The 21280-nt window shown below is 34.4% G+C and overlaps 1 protein-coding gene across 2 annotated transcripts in view; it reads left to right on the top strand.

Moving 5' to 3' along the window:
- CDK13 (cyclin dependent kinase 13) overlaps positions 1–21280 on the top strand; it is a 106799-nt gene that overhangs the window by 30572 nt on the left and 54947 nt on the right. For both annotated transcript variants that reach the window (XM_065883418.1, XM_065883417.1), the window contains exons 3-5: positions 5013–5183; positions 6574–6713; positions 8811–8981. In XM_065883418.1, coding sequence (XP_065739490.1) covers positions 5013–5183; positions 6574–6713; positions 8811–8981 — 482 coding nt within the window. The remainder of the gene's footprint in view (positions 1–5012; positions 5184–6573; positions 6714–8810; positions 8982–21280) is intronic.

Raw genomic sequence — 21280 nt, 5'->3', positions numbered from 1 at the left:
AGAGGATGAAGGTAAGAGTAAATGTAAATGCACTTCTAAGAATGTTTCTCAAATGTATGCTAGGATAGAAGCTTTATGCTGTTGTGTGATATTTGCCAGTTGACTTAACCTTTTTCATTCTTATTTTTATGAAGAAATTATAGCTGTTCCCCTCCCCTTCCCCTTTTTGTTAAAAAGCAACTATATGGTCAGTTTTCCTAGCTGACGTCTGAGAATTTGAAAACAAGTGGATAGAAATTCCATGTGGGCAGGTCTTGCAAGTGCTCACTTTGGCCAGCATTATGACAATTTTATAATTTCAAACAAACAGAAAATAAAGTATTGAATATAATTTCTGTGTTTCATGCCCTCTGAGGCATCTTTTTTCTACAATCAAAAATGTTGCTGAGGGACTCCATCCAATATGATCAGGTGTTATCCAGTTATACTATTCTAATTGTGGTATTTGCAGGTTTGCCTGTTCTCTAGGAACACCAAAGGGTCATAAGAGTAGTGATTTGTAATTTTGATGAGTCCTGGAGTGGGCTGTCCAGGACAGAGAGGCATGAACGCAGAATTGAGTCACTTCATTAGTGAGAATAAGCCAGTTGCTGAGAATCTAGTGATTCTGGACCAGTGAGACTGGTTGTTCTCTACCTTATTTTTCATATGTGCTACAGGGGTAAATTTTTAGTGGTGATGTTTTCAAGAATTCAGGATGTGCCCAGGTGACTGCTTATTAAGGAGGATATTCTTTGTGCATCTGTTTTTAACAAGATGGTGGCACATTTCATACTTGGCCATTAACAAAATTTTTTTGACCCACCTTCTTTTCTGTCTTTTTTATTGTGTCTTTGCTCTTTTTGCTTTGAAAGTGTTTGTATGTTTCAAGCATATTGAAGTTTTTTAAGACTCCTGAGTACTACTACTGACATGTGCGGCCAAAGATCGATTCAATATCACTTATAGCCACTCTTCTTTTTTTTTTAAATTTTATTATAAGTATATATTTTTAACATCTTTATTGGAGTATAATTGCTTTACAATGGTGTGTCAGTTTCTGCTTTATAACAAAGTGAATCAGCTATACATATACATATATCCCCATATCTCCTCCCTCTTGCGTCTTCCTCCCTCCCTCCCTATCCCACCCCTCTAGGTGGTCACAAACCACCGAGCTGATATCCCTGTGCTATGTGGCTGCTTCCCACTAGCCATCTGTTTTACATTTGGTAGTGTATATATGTCCATGCCACTCTCTCACTTTGTCCCAGCTTACCCTTCCCCCTCCCCGTGTCCTCAAGTCCATTCTCTGCGTCTGCATCTCTATTCCTGTCCTGGCCCTAGGTTCATCAGAACCATTTTTTTTTTCTTTTTTAGATTCCATATATATGTGTTGGCATGCGATATTTGTTTTTCTCTTTCTGACTTACTTCACTCTGTATGACAGACTCTCGGTCCATCCACCTCACTACAAATAACTCAATTTCGTTTCTTTTTATGGCTGAGTAATATTCCATTGTATATATGTGCCACATCTTTATCCATTCCTCTGTCAGTGGACACTTAGGTTGCTTCCATGTCCTGTCTTGTAAATAGAGCTGCAATGAACATTGAGCCACTCTTCTTTTTGATGCTCCAAATTTGATTGTCTGAAATTTGGCCAGTGGGAACTCCTTTATGCTAACTCCTTTGTCCTTTTGATATGACTCATTTTATTTTTGAGTGCTTCCTTGCTTCCTAGCCAAACAATATCTTTTAGGCTCACTTTGAACTTTGCTTCTCTCCCAGCCCTGGAATCCATTACTCTTCGAAAATCATAAGATAGACTGTTAACTATATGTTTACATGTAATAAATCATTTTTTTTTTAAATTAGGATCATACCATGCACAATATTCCTTCACTTCTTTTTTTTTCTTTAATTTAATGTGTTGGAGATCTTTCCAGGTTGGTAGAGATAGGTTCAATATTCCTGTACATGGAAGTGGATGCATCACTCTCTTATTAACTATTCTGTTGATTAATGGATACTTAGATTTATAATTGTTTGCTATTAAATTCTCCTTATACATTAATATTTTATGTACATGTGAGCAATTTTTATAGGATAGCTGTGAGGTCAAAGTATCCACATTTAAAAATTTGATGGAAACTGCCAAATTGAATCTTAGTAAGATTGTGTACCAATTTATGCACCCAAGTGTATGAAACTGCTTCAGCTAACACTAAATATTGCCAATTTTGAAAATCTTTAAAATATGTGATTAATTTTGCATTTTTCTGGTTATATAGCATCTTTCTAAACATTTGTTGGCTTTATTTTTCAGTGAATTGCTTGTTCATGTTTTATACTGACTTTTCCTTAAGATTATTATCTTTTTTCTAATTGATTTATAGGTACTGCTTATGTTAGGGGTCTTGACCTGTGCCTCTCACAGTCTTTTGCTTGTCTTTGAGACTTATTTTTGTTTTTGGCTACATGGGTGTTTTCCATTTTGAATGTAGTTGGATCTATAATTTTTCCTTTAAAACTTACAGGTTTAAAACATTTTTAAAGGTTAACTCACATCTCACAGAAATTTGTTTTTGGTTATTATATGTAGAAGAAAGACATGGTCTGATTATGTGCTCTCTCGCATCACCCCTGGACTAATAGATCAGTTGTTGCTAATGTCATTTACTGAATAATCTATCTCACTGATTTGTGGTGCCATATATAAAAATTCTTATAGATATCTGTGTGTTTCTGGACTCTATTTTCTATTAACATATTGTATTATTTCTTTGCCAATACTTTTTTGTTTTAACTTCTTAGGTGCATAGTATGTTGGCTCTCAAAGTCAGATTTCTATTATAGGAGTAGGTAGTAATGTAAAAGTAAAGGGATGGAGTAAATTACTGGTTAGTGAATAACCCGGCCATTCAGCCTCAACTTCAACACTGCTATAAATGAACTTGGGCCCAGTGTTGGCATTTTGTGCCTTTATTAGACAGATTTTATGATCATTTGGCTTGTCTTGCTTGATTTTTGTTTGGGACTTGGTTAAATGCAATGATTAATTTGGAGACTGACAGATTTACAGGATTACAGTTTCTCATATGAAAACATCATTTCTTTTCATTCATTCTGGTCTAGTTTTATGTTCATCAGCCATATGTTTTAATTTTCTTCTCTTGGTCTTATACATTTCTGGTTAAGGCATTTTGTTGTTTTTTGTTTCTGTAGTATATGGAGACTTTTAAAAACTCATCACATACCCTATTTGGTTATTGCAGGTATTCAGTGAAAATATAATGTTTTTAATTATATAGTGTTATTTTTGGAAACTAATATTTCATTTCTCTTAAGTCTGGGAGCCTTGCTGAATTTGGTAGTTCATATAATGATATATTTGAATATAGGCAGTCTTTTAAATATTAAATTATAAGTAAAATTAAGACTTCTAGCCTCCCCTCCCCCCCATTGATTTGAATTTTTGGACAAATGCAAATTTTGGACTGAGGTCTAATTACAAGTTAGAGACTACAGTTCTCTAAATAAATTATTTTAAATAGAATTATTTTCAGACAGAGTTCAAGTGGTACCTTTCCTAGAAAGAAGCTTTTACTGTCTTTCAGTCCTGAGTTAGCTACCCTTTAGTACCATATTACTCTGGAAATTAGTCTGTACAGTACTTTATCCTGCTGCTTTCTGATGCCTCCAAAAGACTGTAACCTCCTTTCTGAGAGGAACTGTATGTATCTTAATGTATTTGTGAATTGTTTTGTTGTTAAAACTATAGTGCCTATGTAATACCTAGCACATAGACGTGTATAATGAATATTTGTTGAATGGAGGGACATGAAAATTGAAAAGTGGGCTATATGACACCATTACTATAAAAATACAACTGCAGTCCAATTTCCTTTTGAGCTTGTTTTCCCTATTAAAGATTACTTTCTAGTAACATGGGGTTGTGAAGGAAAGTCACAATTTTATTGATAGTTTTTATCAGATGGTATTAAAAGACCGTATATTGTACAATAATATTAAAGTCCAACATGAGTAGGAGAAGTTATAATTAAAATGAAATGATTTATATTGTTAACATCATTAGTAGTTTCTGACCACAGTAGTGTAGTTTCACTAAAATTTTTAATTCTGGGACTCATAACTGCTATGAAAGTATGTGAAGTCCAAATTTTATTATCATTGTAATATTCTCTTTCAACATGTTATATTGTTAAACAGATTTTGTAGTGTCTGGGAGGTTTAAAATAATCAATTACCAGGTTAAGATATAGTTTAAAAAATCAGAGGTCTTAATACATTCAAAAAAGTATAAAACTAACTGAGCTTAATTTTCACCTGTAATTCTGATAAGCTAGAGCCTTAAAAATTTTTTTAAAGAATCATTGTCCAATTCAGGAAAAATTAATTCTGAAAAGGGATGAAGCTAAATTTGTTCTTTGTAGTTATTTAAATGGGCCAGATAAATAATAGCATGTGGTTTATTTATTTCTTAAAACAAAATAGCTTTTTGTCTGTCTACCAGAATCAAACCAAATGCTATTATAAAACTAATGAATTTTCCCATAAAGCATGACTAGTTGACTTTCAGTTTTAATTTACAGTTTTATAGTAATTCTATATCTTTTTTAAAAATAGACTATTTTTTAGAACAGTTTTAGATTTACAAAAAAGTTATAATGATATTACAGAGGGTTCCCATATACCCTCCACTCAGTTTCTTCATTATTAACATCTAGCATTATTAGTATGGTACATTTGTTACAATTAATGAACCAATATTGATACATTATTAGTAACTAAAGTCCATACTTTGTTCAGATTTCCTTAGTTTTTATCTAATTCTGTATCATTTTTGCCCCCAAATTTTATATTTTTGCAGTTGAATATAGTATATTATTTTAGCTGGAAAGTAAAGAAACTCAGTTTAGTCTTTTGCCATTGTGTGCTATATAAATGCATTTTTATTTCTCAATGAAATAAATTTTTGTGTTTTATTTGTCTGACTCCTTTCTTTTTAGCTTACGAGGAAATATTTCAGTAAAAGCAGTTAAAAAAGAAGTAGAAAAGAAACTACGATGTTTACTTGCTGATTTACCACTGCCCCCTGAGCTACCAGGAGGAGATGATCTCTCAAAGAGTCCAGAGGAAAAGAAAACAGCAACACAGTTACATAGTAAAAGGAGGCCTAAGTATGTGCTTGCTTTCTACCTGCTCTTAAATTGGCCAGAGATGATTCTGGATCATCATAAAATCATAAAGTCCAAAATTAAGTTTAAAATAATAAAAAATGTACTCTTTCAACTTAAGTATATGAATAACTTTTATTGGAGCTTTGAAAAAAAATTTTTTTCATAATTGCCTGAGTACTTATTCAGAATGACTCATAAAACCAAATTAAATTTTCCCTCTCAGTTTGTAATGTATTAATTTCTTGGGATATTATATATGTTGAAGAAAATTTCTATAATTAAGATATTTAAAAAACAAATATTGAAATTGGGCAAGGTGGAAATCAGCATTCAGTGAGCCCAGACAAAATTAGTAATGGGCAAGCTGCTATGTTTTCCTTTGCTTTTATTTGCTCCCATAACTAAATGCATTCTTGATTTTGCAAGAGGTGGAGTGGAAGAAGGTTTGAAATTTGTATCCTAAATTAGCTTCAAGTAAGTGCCTAGAGATAACTCTTTCCCTTGAAACCTGTTCATCAGTTAAGGGCAGAGGGAGAATGATGATTCCTTTTTTTATTTCTGCTTAACCAAGGGAAAGTGTAAGTAAGACTTAGAGTTAGATCTGATTTTAGAATTGCTGTTTCACGTAGTGTCTAGTATAAGAATATGAGGTGATTTTCTAGTGTGGAGTAGAAAGCTAGAAAACTTTAAAAAGAGTCTCTCCTTGAGTATTATAGCTTTATTCCTTTACTTAAATTCTCTTACCTGCCAGAATATTAAGATACTACAAAATTACATATCTTTTTGAAGAATATCAAATATTTGTTATATATAATACATACTTAAAATGTAGATTCCTAAGGGTTGATAATATTAATATTTTTATACTCTCTTAGACTGAAAATCTTTCTGGTGCTTCCATTTTTAAGATAATTTTATCTAGCCATAAGTCTAAATTTGTCAATACGCTTTATGGTTAGATTTTTGGTAAAGTTCATTATTAAACTTCTGGTTTTTGAAAGCAGATAAATATATACACATTGTCAATGAATGAAAAAATACTCTGGAGGTTGTTTAGAGAACTTTGAATCTTTGAACCGGTGTTGGTTTTGTCCCCTCACTGAAAAATTATATTGTATTTCTGAAAGTCCTTCATACAAACTTTATTACTTCTCTTTCCCACTTTAAGTGTTAGTCTACAGAAGGAGAGTCAGTATGGAGAAATACCTTGACTTTCATGATAATTTATAATACCACCTCACAGTGTTGCCTGTCTTGGATGATCACAAGTATGCAAGGGTGAGGGGAAATAAATGATTTAAGATTGGGTATGGAGGGTGGATATTGAGTATTAAACAGTTTATTCACTTTGCTTGATTGTATATAAAAACTTCAGAACTATATTTGATAGAATATGTGGGCCTCGCTATGGTGAAATCAAAGAAAAAGACATTGACTGGGGAAAACGCTGCGTGGATAAATTTGATATCATCGGAATTATTGGAGAAGGTACCTATGGACAAGTTTACAAGGCCAGGGATAAAGACACTGGTAAGAATGCCAAATGCTTTGGATCTTTGGGCCTATGGAATGTGCTTAATTCATGTTTCTCTTCTAATGTATAACTTGAGGAATTTTCAGGAAAAAAAAGTTAAATTTGAATTTATCATGGTATTGTTGCATCTTGTTTTTTGTTTCATTTTATGTATGCACTTATGTAAGATATGAGTACATGTAATGGGGTGTATATACATACATGGTTTTTTGTTTTGTTTTGTTTTTGGCTGCATTGGGATCTTCGTTGCGGCATATGGGATCTTTCATTGTGGCGCGTGGGCTCTTTGTTGCGGCACGCAGGCTTGTCTCTGGTTGTGGCACGCAGGCTCCAGAGCGTGTGAGCTCAGTAGTTGCGGCACACGGGCTCTCTAGTTGTGGTGTGCGGGCTCCAGAGCACACAGGCTCAGTAGTTGGGGCATGCCGGCTCAGTTGCCCCATGGCATGTGGGATCTTAGTTCCCTAATTGGAAGACGGATTCTCCTTTTTTTTTTGTATTTAATAAATTTATTTATTTTATTTATTTATTTTTGGCTGCATTGGGTCTTGGTTGCTGCGCGCGGGCTTTCTCTAGTTGCGACGAGAGGGGCTACTCTTCGTTGTGGTGCGCGGGCTTCTCATTGCGGTGGCTTCTCTTGTTGCGGAGCGTGGGCTGTAGGCACGCGGGCTTCAGGAGTCGTGGCTCGCGGGTCCTAGAGCGCAGGCTCAGTAGTTGTGGTGCATGGACTTAGTTGCTCCGTGGCATGTGGCATCTTCCCGGAGCAGGGCTCGAACCCATGTCCCCTGCATTGGCAGGGGGATTCTTAACCACTGGGCCACCAGGGAAACCCCGGAAGGCAGATTCTTAACCACTGGGCCACCAGGGAAGTCCCCTGAGAGAAAGTTTTAAAAGGCCTTGGGGCAGAGGAAAAAGTAACTGTGTTAGACGCCATGTATTTTACTAATAAATAGTGCTTAGAGTCAGTGTTTAATCTTTATTTATAATTTCTTGTTGAAGTAAACCAATAGATAAAATAGCATAGGTGTTTGAGGGCACTTAGTATAAGCGAGGCTACCTTATGCATAGAAACTCTGAAGGCAGTTATAGCATGCAGCAATAACGTAATATTTATCATGATGATTCTGCATTATCAAAAGAGATTAAATTATAAAACAAGGAATCATACATTTTAGATTTCTATTTAAAAAAATCAAGTAATTTTTAATGATTAAAAGGAAAAACGTCCTTCCTTTGGAAAATTTGTAAGTACAGAATTCCTTCTTTTTCCCCTACAAAGAAGTGGAATGAACAAACTTCTGTTACAGTGAATTTTTTCTTATAATAGGATTTGTGTGTGTTTCAATATTTAGATTATCTGATACAAAACTCACTCATATGTAAATTATGAGGCCATTTAGTGTTGTGGGAAGAGCACATAGTTTTGAGAGAGCTAAACCAGATTTTGAATCCCAGTTTTACTACTGGGTAACTGGGCATCTTTGGACAGGAATAGATCTGAGCATATTTTCTTATCTGCACAATGTCTAGAGTTTTCTCATCTGTTCAGAGAGATTTTATGCATGTATAAGCATATTAGGTATATTTAGCCTCCCCTCTTCACTTTTTAAAAAATGGTAGTATAATATATCTACTCTTTGTTATCTAGCTTTTTTCATTTAGTATATCTTAGTATAAAATAACAGTGCTAATAATATAGACCTACTTTATCCTTTTTAACAGTTGTATAATATTCCATAGTTTGATAAATATCCCTTAATTTATTTAACCAGAGACTTTTTGAACCATAAATATTATAATTTGGTATATTGGAAACTAAAATATATTTTGTGGTTTGTAATTTCAAGAGGTAGGAACTGAAATTATGAATTAAAATAAAAATTTAGGGAATTCCCTGCTGGTCTAGTGGTTAGTACTCCACACTTGTACTGCAGGGGGCATGGATTTGATCCGTGGTCAGGGAACTAAGATTCCCACAAACTACCTGGTGCAGCTGAAAAGAAACAATAAAAATAATATTAAAAAATAAAATAAAAAATTTAAATGTTACTTAGTTTTGTCAGCTGGTAACCTGATTTTATTTACTTTTCTAATAGGAGAAATGGTAGCCTTAAAAAAAGTACGCCTGGATAATGAAAAGGAAGGCTTTCCCATTACAGCAATTCGAGAAATTAAAATTCTCCGGCAGCTTACCCACCAGAGTATTATCAATATGAAGGAAATAGTGACCGATAAAGAAGATGCTTTGGATTTTAAGAAGGATAAAGGTATGTGTGCATATTTACATAACCAATTCTGTGTAGTCATGATTTTCCTAACTTATAGATTTTGATATTGACCATTTGAGGATTTATTAGGTACATTAAAAATATTGCCTTAATATCAAACTCTATTAAAATTTTTTTTAAATTTATTTTATTAAGCTATAGTTGATTTACAATGTTGTATTAATTTCTGCTGTACAGCGAAGTGATTCAGTTTTACGTATATATATATTCTTTTTCATATTCTTTTCCATTATGGTTTATCACAGGATATTGAATATAGTTCCCTGTGCTATAAAGTAGGACCTTGTTGTTTATCCATTATATTTGTAATAGTTTGCATCTGCTAATCCCAAATTCCCAATCCATCCCTCGCTCCGCCTTCCATCCTCCTATATAACATCATACTTATTGGTATTACAGATGAAATATTCACTAGCAATATTTTTTTTGGGGGGCCTCAATATATAATTTTTAGTCTTTATTTTTTAGTGATTGAGAAGCAGCTTATAGTAGTATTAGAATATATTTACCTTACATTTTCAATGTTATAATGTCTCAACATACAAGGAAACTTTGTGGTAGGCATATGTATTATTTCTAAAAGTATGGCGGCAAAAATGTTAACATGAAATTGCTTTTGATAATCTATAGTGGTATATTGTTGGCTTTTAGCAAAAAAAAGCTGAAAAGAAATTAGTGTGCTTTTTAAAGTAGTTAACATAGGGTATTTGATGGGTGAAAGAAATGCTCTACCTCCAGCAGGTTTTAGATCTTTAGAGTAAGATTTTGGAACTAAGGTTGACTCCCTTATAGTCAGTGGTTTTCAAAGAGCAGAATTCTTTTTGAAACTAAATCTAACATAAAACAGATTAAAAAGTAGGTATGTTCTGATTGAACATGGTACTTAGCCTCCTCCCATCCCCAGCTATACACATCCACCATCTTATTCTTCTGGGGAACACAGTAGAAAAATGATTGTTGTTATGTATGGTAACCATTTTTTATGAAGGAACCTCTGTTTGAAAGTATTCTGTATGCCCTATGGAAATCATCAGAATCATCTTTTTTTTTTTTTTTTTTGATATAACTTCCATTAGTTTTTTTCTGTAATAAAGCCTATATTTCTTAGTCTGACTTTGAACTGGGTTTGTCTTTTTCATGTTATTTTTCACTACTTCTTATTGTGTAGTAGAAAGGTTACCTGTTTGACTGGGTTAGAATGTCTGGGGTTAGAGACTTAGCTTTTCAGCAAGGCTTTTAGCCCTTCTGAGCCTGTTATTTCTTTACCCATTAAAGGGAAACATTATTTCTCTTACTGTGTAGTGAGAATTAAATTAAGATTTTATGCATGAGGGTGGTGTGCAAATACTGTTTTTCATTAATCTTGTTCTATAGCCAAATTAATATAGTTGCTTTTCCTCCACATACCCTGGACCTCTGTTTTCCTGATCTGTGTGATCACATCCCTGTTTATTTCTCCAACCTCAACCCCAATCCGGTTTTTCTCATTGCTCACCAAACTCCATTCACATCGCTCGTTTGAGTCATCAGATATGCCAGTGCACTTCTTTACACTGGGCATACACCTCTCCAGCCCCAACACAAACACACACACACACACACACACACACACACACACACACACACACGCACACACACACACACACACACGCGCGCGCGCGCGATTTAAAAGGCAAATTTCTCATTCTCTAGCTCTCTGCCTGAATGTTGCTTTATTCATTAGTGAGGTCTTACCTGACCAATCTTCCCACTTTCCACCACAGTGGCCTTAAGAAAACATGGTTAAGTGGTTTCACCATGGGTATATTTTTGTGCAGTAACCTATAGATGCTGAAGGAGCTTCCTCTGAAATAATCGAGGGAATGCAGGCGAGACAGAAAAAATAATTCTAAATTTTTTTCCTAATGTTTTCATCTTCAAGCAGTTGCATTTCTTTTTACTCTCTTTGAGGGAATCTTTGAACTATTTTGTCTGTTTCTCAGTCTTTTTATTGTTAGTGTGAGGTATAAGAAAACATTTCCTGTACCTCTAGGTCTTTAGTTTCTGCGTGGGATGCAGTTACTTGTATTAATTTCAGTAGTCTTGTGTTCATACTTCCCTGTTCATAAGGTCTTCGAACTAGACTGTTAATTATTTTGCAACAGAAGCTTTGCTTTGTTATTTTTTTCTTTCCACTGAGGATTATGGATTTACAGAAAATGATTTCTGAATGAATGTAATAATTTTCAATGAAAAATTTTAATGCAGTTTATAATTCTCTGGGTAGAGGACACTTTTTGTTTTGCAGTTATATGCAGTATAAAGTAAAATGTTAGTCATTGATCTCCATATCAAAATGTAAATATTTAGTATTCAGATGAAAAACAAACACTGAAATAATGGTATCACTACAACAAAATAGTATTTTGGTACTTAAAATTAACATAATATCCTGGGTAACGAAAACCAGTATTAAAATTACTTTGTACAAATTAAGTTAGTTGTAATGCTCTCAATACTAGTGTTTGTTTAATGAGGGAATTTGAGTAATCTTTTAATTTGGAATTTTTCTAAAAATCAATAAAACAGTTTTCTATAGTAATGCTTATGGTAGAGTGTCATTATATGGTTGAGGGAAGCAGTCTTAAATGTCACTTCCTCTATAGTCTCTTGATTCTCACATGGTGCTCCCCTATGCTTGCATTCCATGTTATACACAGTTCTGTAACGATGTTTTCTATTTCAACTTAGTCATTATGTTTTTATCTCTTATTCCTATTGAAGTGCCTGCCTGAGGACAGAGACTGAGTTTTATTCTACTTTGTGTTCATAGTGTGCAGCACACAGTAGATTATCATTAAATGTTGAATAAATGAATGAATGAAATACAAAGGTGAGACTGTTCCGTGGAGTAGATAGAAAGTTAAAGATGGGTGCTATTTGGATAAGTAGGGAGGAGGCCATTCTAATTCATAATTGTCATAACGTGTTTTATGAGGCAATGAAAAATTGGCATATCCCCTAAAAAAAAAAGTCTTGCTTCAAAATTATCTTCCCTGTCTCATTTTCTTAAAAGTCTGAATTCATTCCCATAATATAGAACTGCTAATATTTTGTGGGTTTTGTGATGAGAGCATTGTTGATCGATTTGTTCATTCTTTCCATACATGTTTATTGTGCCAGTTCTAGACTTGGGCTGGCCAATACAGTAGCCACTAGGTAATATGTTTATTTAAATTTAAATTAATTAAAATTAAATAAAATTAAAAGTTCAGTTCCTTAGCTGCATTAGCCACATTTCAGGAGCTCTGTAGTTATACATCACTACTGACTGCATTTTGGATAGTGCAGCTGGAACGTTTTCATCAAATCAGCAAGTTCTAATAAATAATGCTTGAGATACACAAGGTAAAAAAAAAAATCTGGTCCCCGACTCAACCGAGTTTCTGGGAACCAGGTGGATCAGTACTTGCTAGAACTAAACCAGACTAATATATGAATGACAGGCTTTTTTCTGCCCAGAAGTTTTCCCTTATTGTTAACTCTGTTAATCTGTAATTGCCAGGATTTCAGTTGTAGGTGTTGAGTTTCAAAAAAAGAGAAAAAATTTAATGCAGGCTGTGGGATCTACCAAATAAGCAAGAGAACTTTGTTAAGGAGTCTGTACCTACCAACTGTGTACTGTGTCTTCTTTTTTTTTTTTTCCTACCTTAAAAAAGAAATGAACTTGCAGGTTATTTTATTAAAGATAAAATTTTCCTGTGATGGTGGGGCCTCCAGCAGCATGTTGAGGCAGGATGGAAAGTCACTTGTAAGTTTAAATTTTTTGTATACTGGGGGCTGCCTATATTATGTTATTCATTTTGTCATGTAAATGATAAAACTTAGTCTCAGTTGTACAATTTATTTGTATCTGGTATTTTATGTGAAGTTTCCAGTTAAGGCTCTAGGCCAGGGATGCATAGTTTTAAGATCCTATACCCTCTTTTTGTGCAGTAGTACTACTATTTAGAATTAGTAACTTTTTTTGAGTGGGGCAGGGAAGGAGAAAGAAAAATGTTAGACTTTCTTTTCTTGATTATAAAAGTGATGTTTATTGTTATAAATGTGGAAAATAAAATGACCCAGATATTATCACTATTAAAATTTTCTATATTTTTCCTAATGTGTCTTCTCTCATATTTATGATTATTTATTCCCAAGCTGAGGTTCTGCTTCTTTCATTAATAACATGCTTTTTTATTGGAATAATATGTCACTTGGATGGACCATATTTCATTCCTCCATTGTTGCATAGGTTCTTTCAGGCATTTCAACTACTGTTTTCTATATTGAAGTGTTATACTGGGAAATTCTAGCAGTGATTTGTAGCTATTCGTATACCTTTAACCAGACAAGGGACTTTATCTGCTAGAAAAAGTCCTAACCAATTCTGAATTATAGGTTTGGTGAGAAATGAAGTAGTGAGTGATAAAGGTCCTGTATAATGAGCATATATAATCCTAGCAGTCAGTGAGTCCATAGACATTGGAACCAGATTTCCTTCCATTCTAATGTCCTTTTGCATAAAACTTTTATTCACATCTGATTATTCCCTTAAATTGATTATAGAAATGGGATTACTAGGTCAAAGGATTTGAACTTTGCAATTTCTTAACACATATTACCAAGTTGTTTTCTAGAAGGGATGCGCCAGTTTACACTCTCAAATGTAGAGCAGGAATAGAACAGACTAGGAATAGAAGGGAACTGCCTCAACTTGTTAAAGGGCCACTATGAAAAATAAGGATGTCTGCTCTTGCCACTTCTGTTCAACATTGCCAGGGAAATAAGGTAAGAAAATGAAATAAAAGGTAACCAATTGGAAAGGAAGAAGTAAAACTATCTCTAATCAGTTTGTATGTGTGTGTGTGTGTGTGTGTGTGTGTACATACACACAATATAGAAAATTCTATGTAATCCACTAAAAAACTCTTAGAACTAATAAATGAGTTCAGCAAGGTGGCAGGATACAAAATCAATATACATAAATCTGTTGTAGTTTTGTACACTAGCAGTGAACAGTCTAAAGTGAAATTAAGAAGACTTTAATTTATAATACGATTAAAAAGGATAAAATATCTAGGAGTAAATTGACAAAAGAAGTGTAAGCCTTTATACCTTGAAAGCTACAAAATATCATTGAAAAAAAATTAAAGAAAACCTAAATAAATGGAAAGACATTACAAGTTCATGGATCAGATGCATACTACTCCCCAAATTGATCTACATATTCAATGCAGTCTCTCACAGAATCCCAGCTGCTGCTTTTCAGAAACTGACAAGCTGATCTTAAGATTCATATGAAAATTCAAGAGGTAAAATTGTCAAAAAAATTTAGAAAAACAAAATTGGAGGACTCACACATAGTGATCTCAAATCTTACTACAAAACTAGAATGATCAAGACTGTGTGGTACTGGCTTTAGGAAAACATATAGATCAGCGGAATAGAATTGAAGGCTTAGAAACCAACCCTCATATTTATGGTCAGTTGATTTTTGATGAAGATACCAGCACAAGTCAGTGGAAAAGAACAGGCTTTTCAACAATCAATGCTGGGTCAAGTGGATATACACATGCAAAAGAATGAAGTTGGATCCCTTTCTCACATACACAGTAATTAACTAAAATGGATCAACGATCTAAATATAAGAGCTAAAATCACAAAACTCTTAGAAGAAAATGTAAGAGAAATTTTCATGATGTTGGATTAGCCAAAGCCTTCTTTTTGAAAATATTTATTTATTAATTTTATTATTTATTTGGCTGTGCCAGGTCTTAGTTGTGGCATGTGGGATCTTCTAGTTGCGACATGCGGGCTCTTAGTTGTGGCATGCGGGATCTAGTTCCCTGACCAGGGATTGAACTCAGGCCCCCTATATTGGAAGTGTGGCGTCTTAACCACAGGACCACCAGGGAAGTCCCTCTAAAGCCTTCTTAGTTATGACAAAAAAAGCAGAAACTAAAGGAAAAAAATAGATATATTGGACTTCATCAAAATTTAAAACTTTTGTGTTTTGGTGGACACCATTGGGAAAGTGAAAAGACAACTCAGAATGGGAGAAAATATTTATAAATCATGTATCTAAGGGGCTTGTCTCTATAATATATGAAGAACTCTTACAATTATATAATAAAAAAGATAGCCTGTTTAAGAAGTAAGCAAAGGATCTCAAAAGACATTTCTCCAAAGAAGATATACAAATGGCCAATAAGCATATGAAAAGATGTTCAGTATCATAGTCATTAGGGAAATGCAGATCAAAACCACAATGAGATACCATCTTATACACACTGTCAGATGGCCATAATAAAAAGGAGAAGTATTGACAAGTGTTGGGGAAGATGTGGAGAGATTGGATTACTGGTGAGATTGTAAAAAATGGTACAGCTACTTTGGAAAACAGCCTGACATTTCCTCAAAATGTTATGTGTACATACCATGCGACCTAGAACTTCTACTCTTAAGGATATATCCAAGAGAAATAAAAACATGTCCACACAAAAACTTGATACCAATGTTCATAGCAGGATAATTCACAGTAGTCCCAAAGTGTAAACAACCCAAATGTCAATCAGTTGATGAATAGATAAACAAAATCTGGTATATTCATACAGTTGAATATTACTCTGCCACTAAAAGGATTGAAGTACTTACACCAACAAATTGGATAACTTAGATGAACTGGACACATTTGTAAAAACACACAACCTACCAAGAATCATGAAGAAATAGAAAATCTGAACAGACCAGTAAAGAGATGACTCTGTAATAAAATAATCTCCAACAAAAAAAAGTCCAGTACCAGATGGTCTTACTGGTGAATTCTACCAAACTTTTAATGAAGAATTAACACCAGTCCTCTCCAGACTATTCCAAAACACTTCAAACTCATTCTGTAAGGCCAGCATTACTCTGGTACCAAACCTAGGCAAAGACTACAAGACAAGAAATCTATAGACCAATAATTTTTCTGATGAATATTCAGCAGACTAAATTCAGCAGTGTATTAAAAGGATTATACATTATGACCAAGTGAGATTTATTCCTGGAATGCAAAGATGATTCAATATATGAAAATCAAACAGTGTAATACACTACTTTATTACAGTGAAGGGGGAAAATCTACATGGTGATCTCAGTAGAGCATTTGACAAAGTTTAACACACTTTCATGATAAAAACACTCAACAAACTGGGAATAGAAGGAAACTGCATCAACATATTAAAGACCATATATGAAAAGTCCACAGCTAATAACATCATACTCAGTGGTGAAAGACTAAAAACTTTTCTAAAGTCAGGTAGAAGACAAGGATATAGTTTTCGCAAGCTATCCGAAAGTAGAGTGTTCTTGTGAAACCCTTTGTAAGCTCAAATGGCATAAAGGGAAGAAGCAATTACCTTAGGACACATCTTGCTAATGGAATCACAAAATAAATTGAAATAAAGCACAGGTGCTCACAGACACAGTTCAAAGTTATGATGGCTTGATGCTGAGTGTAGTTGCCAGGGAGGGGGCTTGGTAGTGCCACTCTCACTGCTTAGGGTACATGCTGCCTCTATAACAGCTCACTGCAAAATCAACACTGAATGCTATTTTTGCTTTTTGCCTTTCTTTTGTAAAAGCAAAATTCCTCTGATTTCTTTTGGTTAGCGAAAACAGATACTGATGTAGGTCTGTCGTAAAAGCAAAGTGGCATAAAGCAGACTTTCCAGACATGGGGGACACCTGTACCTGCTTTTGTTGCTTCTGTTCACTATAGTGCTGGAAGTCCTGCTCAGAGCAAATAAGCAAGACAAAGAATAGATGCCCAGATTAGAAAGGAAGAAATAAAATTACGTCTGTTCATAGACAGAATGGTCTGATGTGTAAATAACCCTAAAGATTTCACATACACACACACAAAGTTAGAATTAATAAATGAATTCAGCAAAGTAGCAGGAAACAAAATTAACATGCAAAAATCAGTTGCGTTTCTATACTCTTAACAGTGAAAAATCTGAATAAGAAATGAAGAAAACTTCCATTTACAAAAGCATCAAAAAGAATAAAATACTTTGGAATAAATTAATCAAGGAAATGAAAGTATTGTACACTGAAAACTACAAAACAAGAAGTTAAGGATGACACCAATAAATTACAGATATTTGTGTTTATGGATTAGAAGACTTAATAGTGCTAAGATATCACTACTACTCAAAGTGATCTACAGATTCAGTGCAACTCTTTATGAAAATTCCAACATTGGTTTTTGCAGAAAAAGGTTTATTTGCTTTATGTAATTTTAAAAGTATGTAAAATATCAAACATATACATAAATTTAAAAATGGTATAATGAAATAACATTCCATGTACCCACTGCCCACCTTTAACAATTATCAACTCATGGCCAATCTTGTTTATATATAATCCCATATCACAGTGATCTAAACTACAATCTTGGGCTTCCCTGGTGGTGCAGTGGTTAAGAATCCGCCTGCCAATGCAGCAGACACAGGTTCGAGACCTGGTCTGGGAAGATCCCACATGCCGCAGAGCAACTAAGCCCGTGTGCCACAACTACTGAGCCTGCGCTCTAGAGCCCGTGAGCCACAACTACTGAAGCCCGCATGCCACAAGTACTGAAACGCGCGTGCCTGGAGCCCGTGCTCCGCAACAAGAGAAGCCACCACAGTGAGAAGCCTGCGCACTGCAACGAAGAGTAGCCCCTGCTCGCTGCAACTAGACAAAACCCATGTGCAACAACAAAGACCCAGTACAGCCCCACGCAAAAAAAAAAATTTAGGCCATTATCACAAAAGTAAAAATAAAAAACAACAGAAAAAAAAAACAGAAAATAACAAGTGACAAGATGTGGAGAAATTGGAACCCTTGTTCTTTGCCAGTGGGAATCTGCAACAGTAAAGCTGCTATGGAAAATGATAACGGTGATTCCTCAAAAAATAGAATTACAATACCATATGATCCAGCATTTCCACCTTTGGGTTTATACTCAAAAGAATTGAAAGCAGCATCTTCAAGAGATTTTGTACCCCATGTTTATAGCAGCATTATTCACAGTACCCAAAAAGGGGAAAGCAACCCAAGTGTCCTTGGATTCATGTATTGATAAGCAAAATATTTATATGTAATAAAGTATTATTCAGTCTTAGGGAGAGGATTCTGACATATGCTACAACACGGATGAAGCTTGAGGACATTATGCTAAGTGAAATAAGCGAGTCACAAAAGGACCAATATTGTGTGATTTCACTTCTGTGAGGTACCTGAGGTAGTCAGATTCATAGAGACAGAAAGTTGAATGGTGGTTACCAGGGAGGGAGGTGAGAATGGGGAGGTATTTATTGTTTAATGGTTGCAGAATTTCATTTTTGCAAGATGAAAAGAATTCTGGAAATAGATGGTGGTGATGGTTGCACAACAGTGTAAATAAGCTTAATGCCACTAAACTATACATTTAAGCATAGTTAAGATGGTAGATTTTATTTTTATTTTACCACGATTTTAAAAAATGAAATACTGATTGATATATGCTGCAACATGGATGAACCTTAAAAATACTATGCCAAGTGAAAGAAGCCAGTTACAAAAGATGATGTATGATTCTTTTTATATAAGATGTCCAGAATTGGCAAATCGAGAGAGATAGAAAGTAGATTGGTGGTTGTAGGAGACTTGGGGAGGAGCTTGGAAATGGAGAGTGACTGCTAATTGGGTATGAAGTTTTTTTTGAGGTGATGAAAATTTTCAAAATTCATTGTGGTGATGGTTGAATGACTATGAATACATTAAAGATGTTACTTACGACAAGAAAACCCCAACTAGCTCTCAAGAATTTTGATAAAAATGCTATATAAATTGAGAGGGATAAGTATTGTGGGGAGGGACAGGGTCTTTTATAGAAGATGAGGCTGGAAAGGTAGGTTAGGACCAAAAATGATGTTTGACCTTAAATACTATGCAGAGGAACCAAAATATTAACTTCCACTTTTTTCCAAAAAAAAAAATATTGTGTTTTGACCAATGTTTATAGTGATTTTATTTGATCTTTGGCAATCTGATAAGTAAAAATAGTATTCAGTCTTTTTAGTAATTACTTTTATTACTATGCAGGTTGACTGAACAGTTTTCTGTGTAGAAAACTGTTTTCTGTGCCATTTATATTTCTTTATCCATATATTACCTTTTTGTGTCCTCTGCCCATTTTTAAATTAGAGTATCAGTGTTTTTCTTAATTGATTTTAAATGTTTTTTTTTTTACTTAGTACAAATGTTCATCTTTTGAGTGATTTACATAAAAACTATGCTGCTATCTGGTTTTCTTGCTCTCCATGTGTTTCTTAGGTTACTGATCAAAAAGTGTTTGTTGAGTTGAATTGAGGAGAAAAATATTTATGAAACAGATTGTAGTGTGTTCCAGAATAACTAAATGAACCTTTCATGATTGTGAATTTTGCATGATCAGTAAAAGTTATAGGAAGGTGCTTTAGTTACATCAATAAAATATAGCAAATAATGCTTTTAAAGGAAAAAAATTAAAATCTTAACTAGTAATGACTTCCTCCTTTGGGTTACAAGGAAATACAGAGTTAGCATCATGTGTTGAAATTTAGAGGTAAAGAACATAGGTCAGAATGTGTAGGTGCCTGTCAGGAGATACGCTCTATGGTGAAAGGATTGTCAGGAGTTTAAAAGGAATCTGTAGGGAAGTAGGTAAGGGGTAAGTGGAGATGGAAGGGGGCGGGGGGTTCCTTTTCCCTGCCAATATTTCCTGAATAGCTGAACAAGAAATATGTTATTTTTGGGCAGATGTTATAAGGTAATAGTAATGGGAACTATGTATAATGGTTAAGAGTATAGTTGGAATCCTTGCTTCTTCCACTGTTACGTACTCTCTGTTTTCCTCATCTGGAAAATGGAATAACAGTACCTAACTCATAGGTTTGTTGTATCAAATGAGATAAACTGTGTGAAGCACTTAGGTTAGAATATTGCACATAGTAAGCACACAGTAAAGTTTACTGTTATTATAGCTTGGTGGTAGATTGATTGTGAGGACAGAAATAGATCATTATATAATAATTTTTTATAATTAAGCAGAAAGGGTAGATGTTTGGGAGAAATGAATATTTCAGTTTTAGTTCTTTAGTGAAATTTTATTTTGTGGATATCATATATCAGGAATGGTGCTGACCCAGAAGTTAAAAATAAAGAAACTTTTTCCTGAAAGCCTAGAAGTAGTCTCTGTTTCTAAAAGTTGTCAAGAAGGGTGAAAAACTTGTCACGTCTGACTAGCTGTGATTGATTGGTTAACCCACCAGAAGTTAAAAAGTGAGTTCATTGGTTGATCAAACCCAGGCAGCGAAAAGGAAGTCAGAAGAGTAAAACTCAATATCAGACAGTAGGACAGATGCCAGTTGCAGAAACCATAGAGTGCTATGACCATCAATAAGGAGAAAGAATTCCGCTAAATTCTGTGGTGGGGAAAGGCAGGTGGTGAGGGGTGGAAGTGGCAGAGCACCACTTAGGGCATCATTACCATTTCGGGGACTGAAATAAAAGACAGCTGTTATATCGCCCTATGGTTTTTGAGCCCTCTCTGAGGAAGCGAATAACACCTTTTTCTTCATGGCATAAAGAGGATGGGACACTCAGGCTGGGGGATTGTTTCACTTTTGCCATTTTGTAGGTGTGTGATAATGGGCAAATTATTTAGCGTCTCTATGCCTTGTGTGTTACAAGGAGATAATAATACTTTTCGAGTAATTGTGAAGCTTGAATGAGATAATATGTGAAGTATTTTCACCTCTGTAGTAGTTTACCATTCTTTATGCTTACCATAAAGTCAGCCTACATACTAGCATGTCTTAATATGCTAGCACTAGAGTACTAGAGTACTCTAGAGTGCTACGTACTAGCACTCTTAATATGATATGTTATAGAAGAGACTTAATATAATAGTTGATCTATCATGCAGTTACTACATAAGACTTTCAGATTTCTTATTTCTTTTAGTTTGTGTATAGAATTTTGTTAAAAATCAGATGTTAGAATTTGGAGGGTATTATGCCATGTGTCATTCCTTTAGCGGTATATCTCATGTTAAAAAGAAATATCTGTGGCACAAATGTCCTTTTTAATACATTGGCACAGTCCTCCTTTATAGCTCAGAAAAGGACATGAACAAGGAACAAAAAACTGATAACTTCCAGTAAATATTAGCAAAAATATTCAGCCTCACTGTAGTTAAAGGA

The sequence above is a fragment of the Phocoena phocoena genome, chromosome 9 (assembly GCF_963924675.1).
Source record: "Phocoena phocoena chromosome 9, mPhoPho1.1, whole genome shotgun sequence".
NCBI lineage: Eukaryota > Metazoa > Chordata > Mammalia > Artiodactyla > Phocoenidae > Phocoena > Phocoena phocoena.
Note: the sequence above shows the minus strand (reverse complement) of the source record. Positions and strands in the feature narration are given on the sequence as shown.